At 33.0% G+C, this 16,346-nt stretch overlaps 2 protein-coding genes across 2 annotated transcripts; both read right to left on the bottom strand.

Moving 5' to 3' along the window:
• Window positions 1-1,955: 1,955 nt before the first annotated feature.
• Window positions 1,956-5,647, bottom strand: LOC110613412 (subtilisin-like serine-protease S). Its single transcript, XM_021754513.2, has 11 exons — window positions 5,520-5,647; window positions 5,213-5,310; window positions 5,041-5,138; window positions 4,797-4,955; window positions 4,489-4,600; window positions 3,874-4,411; window positions 3,704-3,798; window positions 3,080-3,319; window positions 2,882-2,996; window positions 2,611-2,815; window positions 1,956-2,533 (listed from the first exon to the last, which is right to left on the bottom strand). Exons 1-11 carry the CDS (start codon window positions 5,595-5,597, stop codon window positions 1,986-1,988), a joined length of 2,286 nt encoding a protein of 761 aa, XP_021610205.2. The 5' UTR covers window positions 5,598-5,647; the 3' UTR covers window positions 1,956-1,985.
• A 1,948-nt stretch (window positions 5,648-7,595) lies between these two features.
• LOC110613580 (protein SUPPRESSOR OF K(+) TRANSPORT GROWTH DEFECT 1) lies at window positions 7,596-14,670 on the bottom strand. The gene is made up of 8 exons (XM_021754790.2): window positions 13,908-14,670; window positions 12,875-12,980; window positions 12,421-12,619; window positions 8,785-8,853; window positions 8,645-8,719; window positions 8,449-8,547; window positions 8,174-8,329; window positions 7,596-7,944 (listed from the first exon to the last, which is right to left on the bottom strand). Exons 1-8 carry the CDS (start codon window positions 14,371-14,373, stop codon window positions 7,819-7,821), a joined length of 1,296 nt encoding a protein of 431 aa, XP_021610482.1. The 5' UTR covers window positions 14,374-14,670; the 3' UTR covers window positions 7,596-7,818.
• Between the last annotated feature and the right edge of the window lie 1,676 nt (window positions 14,671-16,346).

Genomic DNA, 16,346 nt, shown 5'->3' with positions numbered 1-16,346 from the left:
AATAATAACACTTTATTATTATCATTAATTATATTAATAATTAATAATAATAACATTTTATTATTATTAATTATATTAATGGGCTTTGGGCTTTTAATCCATCAATATGACATAGCACATCAACAACGTTCTTTTGTGTGTGACCTAATAGACTCACATTAATTGGCAATAGGCCCAGTCCCACAAGGCCCATAAGCAATAAGTGGCCTCTAGCAAGACATTATAACTACCCAACTAATATGAGGATCAATAGTCCAATAAAACCTAATAAATAAAACATGAATTAATACCATTGTCACACGATATCTAGTTTGAACATAAGTCATGGTCAATGTCAAACTTATAATGTTCAAACTTATGATTTCTCGATCTCTAAGTAGACTAATAAATTCAAATGATATTGATCACACTATCGAGGGGCCCAGAAGATATCTCTCTCAAAAAGAGGGACAAATCCTATCTTGATTGTTCATTATCCTCTACATAATTTCTATCATGCTCAATCATAACCTTTATGATTGTCCGATTAAAGACAACATTTGGTTATGTCAAAACATAATAGTCCTTATGTTGGAAACTATGACAATCTCAAATCAAAGGATTAAGACATAACTATTTTGAAATTCACTTATGACAATGACCCATGTAGTGATCTCAATGCGGATCCATCCAATACTTTGTTCTCTAACAAGTATTTATGATTATTGAATTATATCAACATATGCATAATCATCTCATGATTATCAATCAATAATCATACCAGTTATATTTTATTATTATCAACATAATAATAAGTAACCAGGGATGATAATCATTATTATGTAACATGCAAACAAATAATAATGATAAAAACCTCTTTTATTAATAACCAAAACGACATACAAAAATGTCCAAGATAATGGCATAGGGCATATACACTAACACTCTCTACTCTAACATCTGGCCAGTAGGCAGTATTCTGTAACTGGAGAGCCATACTTTGCAGTTCTTGATCAAAAATAGGGTAGTTCGGGTACGGTCCCGGCTGAGCTTGTTGAAGGGTTAAACAACATGGATTGCTGATTTACTGGGGCGGTTGAGCTAGAAAACGAGAACTGTGGACCTTCCTGAGTTAAGCTCAGGTCGTTTGGAATTTTTTCAGTATAGTTTTTGCCATGATTGACCATGTAGATCTTTGGATGAAATAAGAATGAAAACTCCGGTGATGAAAATATCTCTTTCGTCTCCTTCATCCCCACAGACAGCATCAATTGATGTCTGAGATCCAATAAGAGATAGGCTTAGAGTGTATTTTGGTAAGTTTAATTTTTTCCTATCCCCTGCTTTCTTTTATTCATTTTCTCTTTTGTCCTCTAATGATGTGTAACCGCCATTCTGTACTCATACTCTTCTGTCATAGTTATGCCGGCCATATGTATGGACGTACTACACCCTTTCCTATGGTCATGTGGCCATTTAATTCTATCCGATGCCAGGTGGATATAATCTCGGACATTACAGAGTTTGTTGTCCCACGAAACTAATGGGTTATTCGTGACCAGTCCTCTACATGTAGGCCTGCACCTAATCCGACTTGTCAAAGCAAGTCCAAGATTTATACATGGAGTAGGCCCATACGTTAGATCCTAATAGAATTAAGCCCAACTTTTTTAGTGTGGGCTTAACCATGTCCGTAGTTTCCCGAGCCCAATTGTCATCAAACATCATATAAAAAATATATACGAGTAAATGAAGGGAGTACCAGGTTAATTATTCAACAGATATAATAAATAAACTAATGCAATAAACATTTAATACAGTGATGATTGAAAATATGCACACGAATTATTATTTTTCCTATAATTAGTTTTTTATATCAATATAAGTTGATTAATTAAAATTATATAGTTTAATTTGATTTAATTCAGAAGCTAAATGATATATTCAAAACATTTATAGATATAGAAATCATAGGCAATAATAATTAAAAACGAATCAAATTTTTTCTACAGAGAAAGCACATTGAGGCCAATGGGACTCCTAACTTTATGGACACCATTGCTCCATACCAAAAGCCCAAATACAAAATTCCCATTACTTGTCTTGAAAGGTTTAAAATCTATCCTGAAAGACATTTTCTCTCCTGCCCTTGTAAACTTGAGTGCAGACGGTGTAACTCTAACTTCGACACCATCAGGATAATCTACTTCAGCAGTGTAAACACTTGGCCCTTCACCATAATAAGTAACTGTTCTATGAACTGATACACTTCCATGCATGTTGGAAACTCCAATTGAAGGATAGTTGAAATCATAGGATTGAGTTGTAGGATTCTGACAATAAGTTGGTTGTCCTGTCAGGTTTTTTAATTGTGCAGGGCTTGCACTAGTGCTGCAGAGGAAATCTATTACATCATAGGAACTGAAGTCATAAACTAGCCCAGGATTTAGAGCTGATATTGGATTTATGTGTCCAGATCCATAGTCAAATGGTGTTGTCGGGGTGCCACTCGGATCCCTTTTGATCACTTCTCCAGTGTTATCCATGACTGTAGCTGCACCGACAAGTCGAAAAATGTTAAGACATTGATTGGAAATTGTCTGATACATTTTCAGTATTGTTAGAATCAACCTGTTGTCATTATTGCAGACTTTATTGCTGCTGGACTCCAAGAAGGTTGGTGAGATTTTAAGATTGCAGCAACTGCAGCAACATGGGGACAAGACATAGAGGTTCCAGAGATTATGTTATAGTTTACTGAACGTCCACCTGTGGCATCAGCTGCTACTGGAGACCATGCTGCTAAAATATTCAGACCTGGAGCTGTAACATCCGGCTGAAACAAAATTTACTTGTTCAGACGTTAATCCACCTCAAGAGTCATTAATATCATATGACTTGCCTTAATAATATCTGGAGTTACAATGTTTGGTCCCCGGGAAGAAAACACAGTCATTTCTGGAGCAGGTTTAGTGTTCAGGACTGTTACTGTTGGGGCAATCCTTGCAGTAGGGTACCTGTAGTAATTTCGTCTCATTGAGACCCTTTGTTTCTCTTACACTATGAATTGTTTAGTCAGGCAAAAAGCTACAGAACTCACTTGTCTGTGTTCATGTATGCTTGGAGCTGTTGTGCTTCTTCTTGTCCGATTAAAGTGGCCGGGATTACAAACTGAAAACCAACTTCTTTAATCAATGGATCAATCAGTATCATTCCGACACCACCACCTTGTTGTATAGTTAAGGCTTTCTCTCTTCTGTTATCCTTAACAACCTCAGTTGTGCAGACCACAATCTTCCCCTTAATCTTGGTGTTGTCTAGAGTATTGTTCTTGCAAAAGCTGAAAGGGAGAAAAAGGAGAAGTTGATGCTGTTAACTAGAACAAGTTTTCAGTTCTTATTTCTCAGGTGAGAATCACAGAATCAATGAATAAACTAATGCAGATCTAGAGAACATATATGTATTGTTGAAACAAACACACAATACTAGGAATACGCACTGTCTCAAGAAATTTAACATAGCTTGATTGTAAGGTTTACGTACACAGTCAAATCAGAGATGAAGGTCTAAGCCCAGTATATTTTTCGAAATGTCACATAATTGAGGGCAGAAAAACAGCCCCACCTTCCGCTTACATTCAATTCGAGTTGCAACACGAAACTTTTCAAATCGGATCACAATTCAGTCCAAAAAAAAATATATACCCAGAAAACAAGCCATGTACCTTGCATTCTTAGCTGGAATTCCAGGTGCAGCTGCATCACTTCCAGAGATTAACCCATAAGAGGTTTCCATCTTCAGAGGGTTTAAAGAAAAACCCTGAAATACAAAGCTTAAATCAAAAATTGAGAATTGGAGAAGGAAGGTCTAGGATTGGATTAGTGAGATTTTTACCTTGAGAACAATTGAATTTCCAAGATATATGTTAGAGTTGAATTCTCTGTCCAGAGAGCTAGCTGCAACAGTGATGATCCAAGGAGCAACATTGGTTGCAGTTCTTGGGAAAAATGAGTTCCCTCCTGAGCAAGAAACAACTACCCCATTTCTGAATGCATGGAAAGCTCCAATAGAAATAGCATCCTCAAAGTAAGTAGGCTGAGGAGGGTCAGGACCAAGAGAAAGGGAGAGGATATCAACTCCATCATTAGTTGCATCATCCATAGCAGAAAGAATATCTGCATCACTGCAAAGATTGAACCAGCAAGCCTTGTAGATTGCAAGCCTTGCATTTGGTACGCCACCTCTTGCAGTACCTGTGGCCATTCCAAATAAGCTAGTATTAGACACCAGATTGCCACCTATAGTTGAAGCAGTGTGGGATCCGTGACCATCACTGTCTCGAGCTGATCGAAAGAAAGTAGCCCCAAATGATTCAAGAGGTCCATTTTCTGCTTCAAATCCTTTGTAGTAGAATCGAGCTCCAATGATTTTTCTGCAAAATCCAAATCCAATTCATATTGTTGGACTCATATCTATCATCTTACATTGGCAATCTATCTAGTACCATACCTGTTGCAGTTGGCTGATGAAAATTTTTCACCAGGAACACATGTTCCCTTGAATTTCTTAGGCACAGGGCCTAACCCTCTGTCATTGAAGCTTTCAGACTCAGGCCAAACTCCTGCAAATTTCATATTTACCTTTAAGAATGGAACTAGGAAGAGCATTGATAGGCCATGGCCCCCAAAGCTTTTAAAAATCGCAAAAATGTGCCCTTAAATTTTCATATAGAAATGTGAAAATTTAATGATGACCCTCCAACTTTTTATATTTTCAATGGCAAGTCATTGTACCTAACAAAAAAATTATAGAATTACCACTGTCAATGACACCAATAATGATGTCCGAAGAGGATGAGGCCACAGGCAATTGGTTGTTATATTGATGAAGGGAGCTAACTCCTAGAAACTCCCATGAATGTGTAGTGTGCAGCTTATTCATTCTACTCTCAAACACAGAAACAACCGAATCGCTTTCTGCAGAACGTGAAATAAACTCAGTTTTTATACATCAATGTGCTCTCTTAACAGACATGTCCATTTCAGCATTAATTAGAAGCACCTGCAAGTTTCTGAGCTTGTTCTTGTGTAAGCATGGCTGAGAAGCCTCTAAAGCTTTTAGTATAATGGTGAAGTGTTACACCCTGTGCTTCTTTGAAACTGAAAATATTGCATAGAACATGAGTAAATCAAAGCAAGCAAATGAAAGCTGAAAATTAAGTCAATAGTCTTACCTTCTGGTGACTGATGCAAGAACCTTATGATTTGCTTTGCTCAAAGATTCTGAAGAAAGGTGGGATTGGGAGTTTTCTCCCATGTACACAATATAATGCTGCACATTATTGAAAGCAAAAAAGAATCAAGAAATCATACACGGTCGGTAATTCGGTGGTCGGTATTAAATATGGTCAGTTGATAATTTATTTTACCAACTATTTTTTCACAATTTGATCCGTAAATTTCATCGTTACTTTTCATTTTTTTGTAATATTATGCAGAAATTAGCTGCAATGCGAATATCCATTGAGCTTGAAGTCCTACCTTTTTGTTGCTGATGGCTCCATGAACTAACAGAGTTGTGGTAAACAGGAGAAGAGTGAAAAGTTTATAAATTCTCATATTTTTGAGAGGAAGAAGGAATGATAATGGCTAAAAAGTCAGTGAGTTTTAATTAGAAGCATGCCCATTTTATAGCCAAAATGAAGAATACAAGAATCTCAACTGTGCATTATTCCAAAGCCGGTTTGATTATATTTTATCTTTGTCCTTGTCATCATAAATCATCTGAGCCTTTTTAATCTATACATATACAATTTTTGTATATATAATTGTTTTATTATAGTAATTGATCATGCCGGATATTATGTAGCTTTTTGAGCGTTAAAGAGGGAAAAGTTGGGGGGGGGGGGGGGGGTGATACCAGGTTTTTGAGGAAGAGAATGGGTCAAAAACATATTACAGAGGACCAAGCTGAAGAAACAAGAGAAAGCCTACAAGATTCAAGACATCACTTGGTAACTGCATGGAGTTTCTGTTTGTTTGAGGCATATTAGCTTCTTCGTTATCGTCTATATGCATGAAAATATTCTTCATTTTTTTGTCTATTCACAAAAGAAGCTAAAATGGCATCTCTCTTTAGCATATGGGAACATTATTATTAAACTGTTGTTATGAGAAATATCTTAATTTGAACTCCCAATTTTAAAAAATATATTAAAATATTTTTGATATTTTAAAAATTATATAAATTAATTTTAATCGTTAAATATTATAAAAAAATTTAAAATATTTCCGATAAAAAAAACTAATTAATAGATTTTTTATAAAACTGAAAAACCGATTAATAAGTTTTTTTAAACTATAGAGACTAAAAAATAATATATTTAATAATTAAAACTAATAGAATAATTAATTATTAAATTTTTAAAAATATCAAATTTAATATATTTTTTAAAATTAAGAAAACAATTAATAAATTTTCTCCCAATAGATGATATATAGTAAATTTTTCTTAACCTATTTTATTATTGTCCTTATTGTTTGAACTTGAGCGAAATATATAATTATTATTTATATAATTATTATAATAATTGATATGTTGGATACATGTGAATTTCATCACAATCAATATTAAAAATCAATTTATTGTATATATAAGGATTGCATAAAATAAATTGTCAGATCCGACATGATTGCATAACGTTTTTTCTCCTTTCCTTTTTTTTTTTTTTTTCCTTAGCGCTTTGATTGTTTGGCGAAAGAATGATGAGGTTTTATATGGAGATGGCTAAGTTCATCCACATAGAGAGCATTGCTGCGGCCATGGTGGTGGCTGCTTTCTTGTCAAAATAGAAGCAAAACTCAGCCTTTGCTTCTCCTTTTCCCAGAGATCTTTTGGCCTCATTCTTCCAGGGATTGAAATAGAATATATGCAATCACAAACTGAAATTCAAGAATAACAACTACTCATGTTCTTCAACTAGTTTCGAGGACCTTTCTTGATTCGCATCAAAACAAAATACTAATAAAAGATTACATTCATAACATAACCAAATAGCCTTCGAAAATACACAATAACTTGGTTGAAATCAAACCTTCCACCATACAACTCCACACCGCAGGGCTACAAGGGGGAAGGACTCCAACACTAGTGAAATGTATGCTATGCACAAACAACAAAATGAAAAATAATAATAAAAGAGCTCAACCAACATCTTTTCCAATTATACTTTAATCAGTTGCAATGATTTCTTGTGTTAATTATCTTTACAAGCATTTAAATTTTTAATTATTACTCCTTTTATATTTTTAAAATGGATATAATTAAAAAATTTATGTTTATAAAAATTAGGTGACAAAAAAAAGTATGTTTTAGTTTACTCATAAATAATTACCATATTTAATTAAAATAACTTATTTGCATAATTATAATTAATATTACTAAAAAAATAAAGTATATGATAAATTTTATAATTAAATGAATGGTACATATACAAATAATTGATCAAATTAAAATGATAAAATAACCTCTAATTTATCATTAACTTTTTTTAACTTATAAACTGAGCTCATAACAAATAGGCTTACTTTTAGAACTCACAAGACTAGCTTATAAACTAAAACAAACACCATAAAACACTTCTTTATACAATTTGAAACAAGCAATTTAACAAAGTACCCAATCCACTTTTTCCCATCATCGTACAAAAGGGAAAGTCAAGTCAGCTTCCCCTTTTGATGAGAAAGTTAAATAATTCATTGAAACCCCAGCAGTAACAACTAAATTACAAATCATTGCAGTTGAACTCATGAGTATGGATCAATCGTATCATCATATTCATTACCCTTCCTCTCCAAACTCCTTTGTGAATTTCTCATGAACCTCTAAATCAGCTTTGCTCACTGTTGGCCTCTGTCTAGCAAGTACCTTATCAAAATCTGTTCTTGTGATAGGAGGGGGAAGGATCTGCAGCAACATTAATCAGGCATCATCACTAATTTAGTTACTTTAAGGACAAGCAGGCAAAAGTTAAAGAAAAATGCTGGCTTTTTTTATTTCTAAACATCTAAACCATATTTTCTTAGAAAAACAGTTAAGAGATTTTTTTTTCTTACTCTTCATCTGCAAGAATAACAGTAGAAATTATATTTTAATTTTAATCAGTATCTCGTATCCAGCACATCTACATCATTACCTGGGCTGCTAGTCCTTGTTGTGCCAGCTCCTGCATGGTAATTTGGACAGCATTTGGTTGCTTTGGTCCACATGGCACCCACATACCATTAGGAGTCTTTACGAAAAACATTGCGTCCTGTGTTTTACGAACAGGCTCGAAGAGGACATCCTTGACCTGTCAATAAGTCAAATATAAGCCCAAAAACATAAATTGTGTTAACCTTCTTAAAATATCACCAGATGTAGAATTGAAAAATAAATTATTGATAGCATATCAATCGGCATCATGCTTACACAAACAGAAATATCTGAACCCGAAAAGCCCTCAGTCCTGCGAGCTAAGAATTCAAAATCACTTTCAGTCAAGTTGTGAGGGGTATCTCCAAGATGCACCTGTTCAAAATTTTTTGGGACTCAGCCAAATAGTACAAAGAAGGTCAAAAGCCAAACTTATTGAATAGAAGTCATCTCCAAGAATAAATGTTAATACTTTGAACATGTGCTGCCGAGCCTTCAAATCTGGGAGAGGAATATATATACGCTTGTCAAAACGTCGCCTTATGGCCTGTAGTGCTATAGATTAGGTCCCAGTGATCCAAAGTTAAATAAACTAACTCATGATGCTCTTACCTGATCCAGGGCATATGGTGTATTTGTTGCTGCAAGAACAAGAACTTTCTGTTCATTGTTTCCTACACCCTAAAATATAAGGAGAACGAGATCCACTTTATTCCCAAATAAATATACAAAATATTCATAAATCTATTAGTTGGATTTGTTCAATTTGAATTCAATGTAAAAGAAAACTAGATCCAATACAACTCAAACATCATAGCATCAAGTCAACTAGACTGACTAAAAACAGAGATGTGAGAGGTGTAAAAGAGCAATTTAGACCAATAGATTTAGTGTAAGAGTTCACAGTATCAATCAACTGGAACAGATAAAAGCTGACATATAAAGAGGTGCAAAAAAACAATTTAGACCAATTTTAAATTGATCACCCAACCTATATATCAATACATAAACACAAGAACAAAAGTTAATCATAAAACATTTTGGCAGTTGGCAGCAAAGAACAATAATGTAACAATAACATCAACAGAAGAAAACAAGTCAGAAGCAAGCCTTATTAGTTTGAAATAGAAAAAAAAAGGTTATACAATTTGTTTTGCGCATACAGAACACTGTAATAACGTGACTGGTCAGCAGAATGACCAAGAATTATACATGAAAAATGCTTGAAGCTAGTTCACATTTGTTTGATGATTGAGAAGTGCACATGTTAAATCATTAAAACATGTGAATAATTGCCATCAGGAATATCCACTCATCTATAGTATATATATATAAATGTGGGAAGAATGGGAAGGAGGGGGAATAATGGGATTTCCCAAAAGAGACAGTGTTAACTTTAATAATTACATATTACCCTTAAGTAGATTGGCTAAAAGTAGAAATTTAGTATATTTATTTAAAAATTAATAAATTATTTTGATTGGTTAAAGGAGTTTCCTATTTAAATTAAAACTCCATTCTATAAATGGATATAAATTTAATTATTAAATATTCAAATCTGTTTAAAAGTTATGAATTAAAAAACCTTTATTGTAACTAGTTAGATGAGTTTTATATTTAAACTCAAATTGCATTGTTAATGGATATAATTTTATCAAAAAATAACTTAATCCAATTAAAAAGTATAAATTAAATTAGAGGTTTGCTCAATCATGCTTAATAAAAAAAAGAGATTATATAGTGCGAAAATATGAATTTCATTAATTAAAAAATTAGAAAATTTTGGAAAAAGCTATTAAAAAGTGAAAAAGAAAAATTAACCTCCGAATTCAATGTATGATAACAAAAAAAATTACTAAAAAATAAAAACAAGAGAAAAATTGTAATCTATAATTCATATTTAAGTAAAAGTGGAAGGAGATACTAATTAAGTTGTTAAAAAAATACTTTTCAATGTTTAATTATTTATAATTATACTTCAAATTTAAAATATAGGATAAATTGTTTTTTTAAATTAATTTCAGAGTTAATTAGAAAAACTCACATTATATAATGAATGTTTATATATATATGTGGGAAATAATGAAATTGATAACAAATATATAGTTTATAACAGTAAAATATTAAGTTTAATAGGCTATAGCAATTAAAAGAATTGGTTTAAAAAGATAATAATATTCTGATTTTATTTAGAATTAATAAGCTACATAAATCACAATTATAATAATATATTATAATAGTAAATAATTAAATTCAATTAATTATTAAAAATGGATATATCATCATAATATTATATTAGCTATAAAATAATAAATTACAATTATAATAATGAGTATAAATAATGTGCATTGCACGTTCTAAAAAACTAGTCAATTAAATTATGCAACAGCAGAAATTCAACAACAATTATAATTTTTTGGAGGCCCTGAGCTGAGCATGCTATCAGGTCTTTATTAATAAAAATTTCCAACTATCAAATATCTTCTAGGTCCTCAGAGCAGTATCTACACTACCTAGTAATTTCCCAATTTAGGAACTGTGCTCAAGCTGAAGACAGCATGATGAGCAACAGAAGACAACAATTAATAACAATTAAGAACAAGTGACACAAACCACTAGGGATTACTTCCAGAAGTTACTTCTTGAAAAGAAATTGCAGAGCAATTTGAAGCAAGGTTAACTCTGGAAAGGTTAAATATTATAATTATTTTCAAAAATCTAGAACAGCATCAATTTTCTTGCAAGCATTGGGGGTGTTTACATGATAGAAAGAAATAAGCTCTAGCCATCCCCAGTCTCATTCACACCCTTGTTGATCCACTTGATATGCTGCAATCACATGGACATTAACTGGCAGTAGCATAGGAAAATATTATTCCAAGGCAAATTGAGAGTAGAAACTAGGAAGATGTTCCTGGTTGAAAGTGATGAGGGGAAAGAGGTACTAAGATGAAACAAGCAAATGCCCACAGACATACTAATGTATAACACAAAGTTCAATTTAATGAGCTCATACACTATCCCACTCCTTGCGACCAAAACAATCACCACAAAACAATTCAACACAGGAAGCAGGATGGAGCAATTGACAGCCCAGCCCAGGCAAAGTGGAAGATCATTTTTATTTCCAGTATCAAGTGAAATCATGATTCTCGCATACAATGGAAATAAATAAATGCTGCCCCAAGCCTTTTCTTAAAAAACCACAAGAAGCTAATTAGCAATAGGTATGGAATATAACATTTGGGCTCAAGGACATGAAACATAAAGGTAATGAGAGAACATGCATGTGTATGTAATAAAATCCCCTCTCTATCTCTCTCCCAAACTTCTAAACTTGCAATGTGAATATTTATTGTTGAATCCCACATCGGTTGTGGAAAGAGGATAATGTGCCCCTTATATGGGACATCGGCACTCCTCCCCTTGATCTAACTTTTGGAGTGAGTTAGGCCTTGACCCAAATTTAAGAGCCTCCCCATCCGATGTTAGCCCTCCTATAAATATGTCACGCACCATTAAATTTCTGGATGTGAGGGGGTGTGTTGAATCCCACATCGGTTGTACAAAGGGGTAATGTGCTCCTTATACGAGCTATAGGCACTCCTCCCCCTTGAGCTAGCTTTTAGGGTGAGTTAGGTTTTGACCAAATTTAACATTTATGTTAACTGATACCCTATTAAAATTATTTTCTTTGTTATAAAACTCTAGCTTCAAGCTCTAAAAATGTTTAAATTCATATTAATTCGGTGAAAGAAAATTTAATATCTTTTAATTTGATTGCCATATTATATAATTTATTTTGTTGTAATTTGGACCTTCAACTCTCAACCCTCTCTCTCATCTGACATTATGATCAGACAGGTGCAGTAAACATTGCTTACAACCAAGTATTCTAACAGATGAAGTGGTAGCTGGTATTATGTAAGATAAATCAAAGCCAATTGGGTTCCTAGATAAGATTAAATCTCATTTTCAAACTGAATCTGTATTCAACAAACCTTCTTGTTTCAGCATCACTAACATGAGAATTTCATATAAACTGGACATTTTTAAGAACTTTTTTTTTTTTAATTCCTCTCAAAGGCTTGTTTACTACACAGTTGATGAGTATGAAGATATCAATCAGAAAGAATATAGTAGAAGAAGGTAAAATGAACTGCAGGGTAAAATATAAGCATTTTTAGTAGAAACGAAAAAAAAGATCAATATGCTTCTTCACCACGCCAACAAAGGAGAAAGGCATACCTGCATCTGCACAAGAAGTTCTGTCTTGATTCGTCTTGAAGCTTCACTCTCATTGCCCTCTCCACGTTGGCCACACAAGGAATCTATTTCATCAATAAAAATAATCGAAGGAGCACTTTCACGTGCCATTTGGAAAAGATTTGACACAAGCTTTTCACTCTCACCCATCCACTTTGAAACCAGGTCTGAAGAAGAAATACTATATAGAAAAAAGAATTAAGATAATTAAAATCCAGCAACTTGCAACCTAATTAAGAACATAGCGGACCACATTATAGATATATGGAATTATGGAAATAATAAGTTCATAGAGAAGAAAAAGGAAAATGTAGCAGCGGAAACAAAACAGTGAAGTGCTGCTCACAAGAAAATGTATACAAAATATGGAAGATGATAAGACTGAAATTAACCTTCTGGCAGCTAAAGTAAAAGAATCTCTTTGTGATATAGAAACCTGAAAAAAGTCGAGTCTGCTTCAGTTGCAACTGCCTTGGCCAAGTAAGACTTCCCAGTTCCAGGAGGCCCATACAAAAGAAAAGCTCTCCAAGGTCGTCTTTTCCCTAAAAGATAGAGCAAATGAAGGAAATATCAGAATTAACTGAATAAAGCTAGTCAAGATTTTATTTCAAAATGTTAACGGAGAAGTTACAATTAGTCATAAACAGAATAGCTACAAAACTCACTGAACTCCATCTCCTAAGTAACACATGGATTACAAAAAAGAACAGCAAAAATAGAGCTATATCAACTACAAGAGGACTTATCTATGCCTTCATTCTAACTGTTTCGTGTACCAATTAAGAACCTTAGATATCCAAATTCCAAAAACCTTGCCCAAGAAAAATATGAAACATGACAGACTATGTATGCCACTATTCCCATTTACAATCTCAAGTGTCAAGATAAAACGATGCTGCCAAGATGGCAGCCGGACAAATATTTCAGTGGAAGTTCAACTAGTTCACCTAAGGCAAACTCAGAAGTCCTCAAAAGATTTTCTCATTTGCAATATCTTGAAGCATAATAAACTCAAAGGTGAAGAAAGCAAAACAAAAGTGCTATGGGTCATTTTTGCAGGCAGTACAATGCAGCAAGCCAATAAAAACCATACAATCTCACAACCCCTGATTTTCACCTACACTTTACCAGAAAATGGTTGTGGTACCCTGAGTGTGAAAACCATCCATAACACATCATGATACACCTGAACTATGATAGTGTGAATTTCTAAAGTATTCTTAGAGCAATTTGAATTCAAAGAGAAGATTTTACAGGATGAGTTTCAATTTTAAAATTTATATATTATGTATGATGATTATTATTAGGTTATTGATAGATGATTATTATATTAGGTCATTAAGTAAAATTAAGCAACAACTTAAGTCTTGAAAGTATATGTCAATGCACTTATAGCCCATTTATAGCAATGCAACCTTGCATATAGCACAAGAGGAAAAACTCCAGAAAAAGGAATGAATAAAAATCACCTGTAAAGAATTGGGGGAACTTTACAGGCAAAATAACAGCTTCCTGTAACGCCTGTTTCGCACTCTCAAGTCCAGCCACATCATTCCACTTAACGTCTGGCTTCTCCCTAATAATCGCCGAATTCAATCCAGATCTCAATTTGGCCTGTTCCGGATCCTCACCATCTTCTCCATCTTTAGGCTTAGTCTTGGCGCGGGTAGCAACAGCAGCATCGCCATTTGATGCAGGCCCAGGGCCACCTTCATCGAGAACAGCCCGGATCTCTTCAGCCCGACGAAGATATTCGGTAAATTTCTGGGTTATAGCTTCCCGAATCTTAGGGTTCTTCTCGTACTTCAAATGGGTCTTAAAGTACTCGAGCGCGTTCATATACAAAGGGAAGGCTTTAGCGTAGTTACCGGCATTATCTTCTTGTACAGCTTGCCTTACGTACTCTATAGCTTGCTCCTTGAAATTGCTATACATTCTTAGCTGAGTTTTCTGATCAATCAACAGGAGATCGCATGTGAAATTTATGGGAAAAATTCAGAAACCCTAGAATATTTTTTTTTCTGCTTTTGATTTGATTAATTGATAAAATTTTGATGATGGGCTTGATAATTAGAGAGGAAGAAAGGGATGTTAGAAGAAAAGATTGGGAATTAGAAATTGGAAATTTTTGGGTTAATGCTAAGGAGGAGGCATGTCAAAGGTATCAAGCTTGGTTAATAGGACTGAAGGAGAAGAGGAAGGTTCTAATGAAAGTGGGCTAAAGGCTTCTCCTTTTCTTTTTTCCTTTCCTTACAAATTAATTTTTACGGATTATTAAAATCTCTGTATTTTTTTTGAAAAAAAAATTATTAAATTATTTTTTTTCTCCCAATTATAATTTAATCCTTCCATTCATTTGAAGGCAGATTTAGCGTTAATTTTTGTTATGAAAAAGGCTAAAGTACCTTTCAACATTTTTCTCAAAACACTACCATTAATCCATTCTGTAAAGAACTTAAAATAGACATTTTAAAAATTAAAGAACTTATGAGAAATTTCATTCTCCAATCTCATTTGAACTATAAAATTTGGTTGTGTTAATCTTTTTCGGAAATTTTTTTTAAAAAAATAAACACAATTAATACCTATTTGAATAGCAACAAATTTCTAAAGGTCATAATCTATCGTACAAAATCACCCTATCATCTTCTATTCTCAATTTTTTTGTATTTGAATTGCGAAGAATCAATGGAAAGGTGAAAGAAAAAAATCACCCAATCATCTTCAAGATGAGAATGTTTTTTTGGGAGGGTGGAGGTGAAAGAAAAAATAATGTATCACCTAACTTAATTACTATCCTTTCTATAATTTTTATAAATTTTATTTTTTTACACATATTAATAATTATAATAATTTTATTTTTTATCAAAGCGATTATAACGTTCAATAAAATCCATGTATATTGGATTATTTTAATAATTATTACTTAAATAAGGCAATAGAGTTAAGTAATCACTGGAGGGTATCTTGAATTATTAAATAACAATTGGAGCCTCACAGTTAAGCAACTCAAGAATTGAATTGAGGCAGCACAGAACTATTTATGGACCCAAAATTATATTTATATTAAAAATAAAAAAATTTCTTATACATCCAAAAAATATATATAATGTAATTAATTTAAAAAAAACTTACCAATTAAGTTATTTATTAATGAAATGGATACAATGAATGTATGCACATCACCCAATCCATGTAAAATATTTTTATATTGATACTATTGAAATTCAGAATTGATATGATCTAAATTTAAAAAGGTGGTTGATTTAAAAAAGAATCAATAGGTTGATTCTAAGGGTAGTAAATGAAGTTTAGATTTTTTAGGACGGCTAAGCGGGGTTTCAATGAGATGAAAAAAATATAATGGTATATATATTATAGTCATTTTGAATATTTTTACTATGAGTTACATGAAATGAGACATGATAGCTTTTCACAGACTTATTAGTCAATTAATAGATATTAAATCGACTAATATATATTGATGACCATTGGACTATTCAAACCGCAATCGAGTCATTATATGAGAATTAGATCCAAAACCTATTAGAACCCACCATACAAGTTAGTCCATTAACACACAATCCAATCCATGGTTAAAGCAGACCGAATTGACCGGGGCTCATACTCATCAAAGAGGAATTCAATTTATTTAACGTGATGAAGAGTAGGGGAGTAGACCCAACTATGCTACGACCCTATCAATACGAGTGCCGTAAGAGAATTAAATGGTTGACGATAGTGGATAGACAGGTACACCCGAGTAACGATTATATATTATTAGAGTACAAGAAAAAAAAAATAAAAGAATGAGACGTGAACTATTCAGATTAAACTTATTCATTTATACCAAAAAACATATCTCTTTCTGAATCTCAAATCATTACAAATTTTGTCTGTCAAGTACA

The sequence above is a fragment of the Manihot esculenta genome, chromosome 4 (genome assembly GCF_001659605.2).
Source record: "Manihot esculenta cultivar AM560-2 chromosome 4, M.esculenta_v8, whole genome shotgun sequence".
In the NCBI taxonomy this organism is placed as follows: domain Eukaryota; kingdom Viridiplantae; phylum Streptophyta; class Magnoliopsida; order Malpighiales; family Euphorbiaceae; genus Manihot; species Manihot esculenta.
Note: the sequence above shows the minus strand (reverse complement) of the source record. Positions and strands in the feature narration are given on the sequence as shown.

Excerpts from the sequence above, each read along its gene's own strand:
- LOC110613580 (XM_021754790.2), bottom strand. The coding sequence starts at position 14,373 with ATGTATAGCAATTTCAAGGAGCAAGCTATAGAGTACGTAAGGCAAGCT. Across the intron at positions 8,720-8,784 it reads CACCATATGCCCTGGATCAG|GCCATAAGGCGACGTTTTGA; the intron begins GTAAGAGCATCA and ends ATAGCACTACAG. Across the intron at positions 8,548-8,644 it reads CTCGGCAGCACATGTTCAAA|GTGCATCTTGGAGATACCCC; the intron begins GTATTAACATTT and ends AATTTTGAACAG.
- LOC110613412 (XM_021754513.2), bottom strand. The coding sequence starts at position 5,597 with ATGAGAATTTATAAACTTTTCACTCTTCTCCTGTTTACCACAACTCTG. Across the intron at positions 3,320-3,703 it reads ATTCCAGCTAAGAATGCAAG|CTTTTGCAAGAACAATACTC; the intron begins GTACATGGCTTG and ends TCTCCCTTTCAG. Across the intron at positions 2,997-3,079 it reads GCATACATGAACACAGACAA|GTACCCTACTGCAAGGATTG; the intron begins GTGAGTTCTGTA and ends AAATTACTACAG.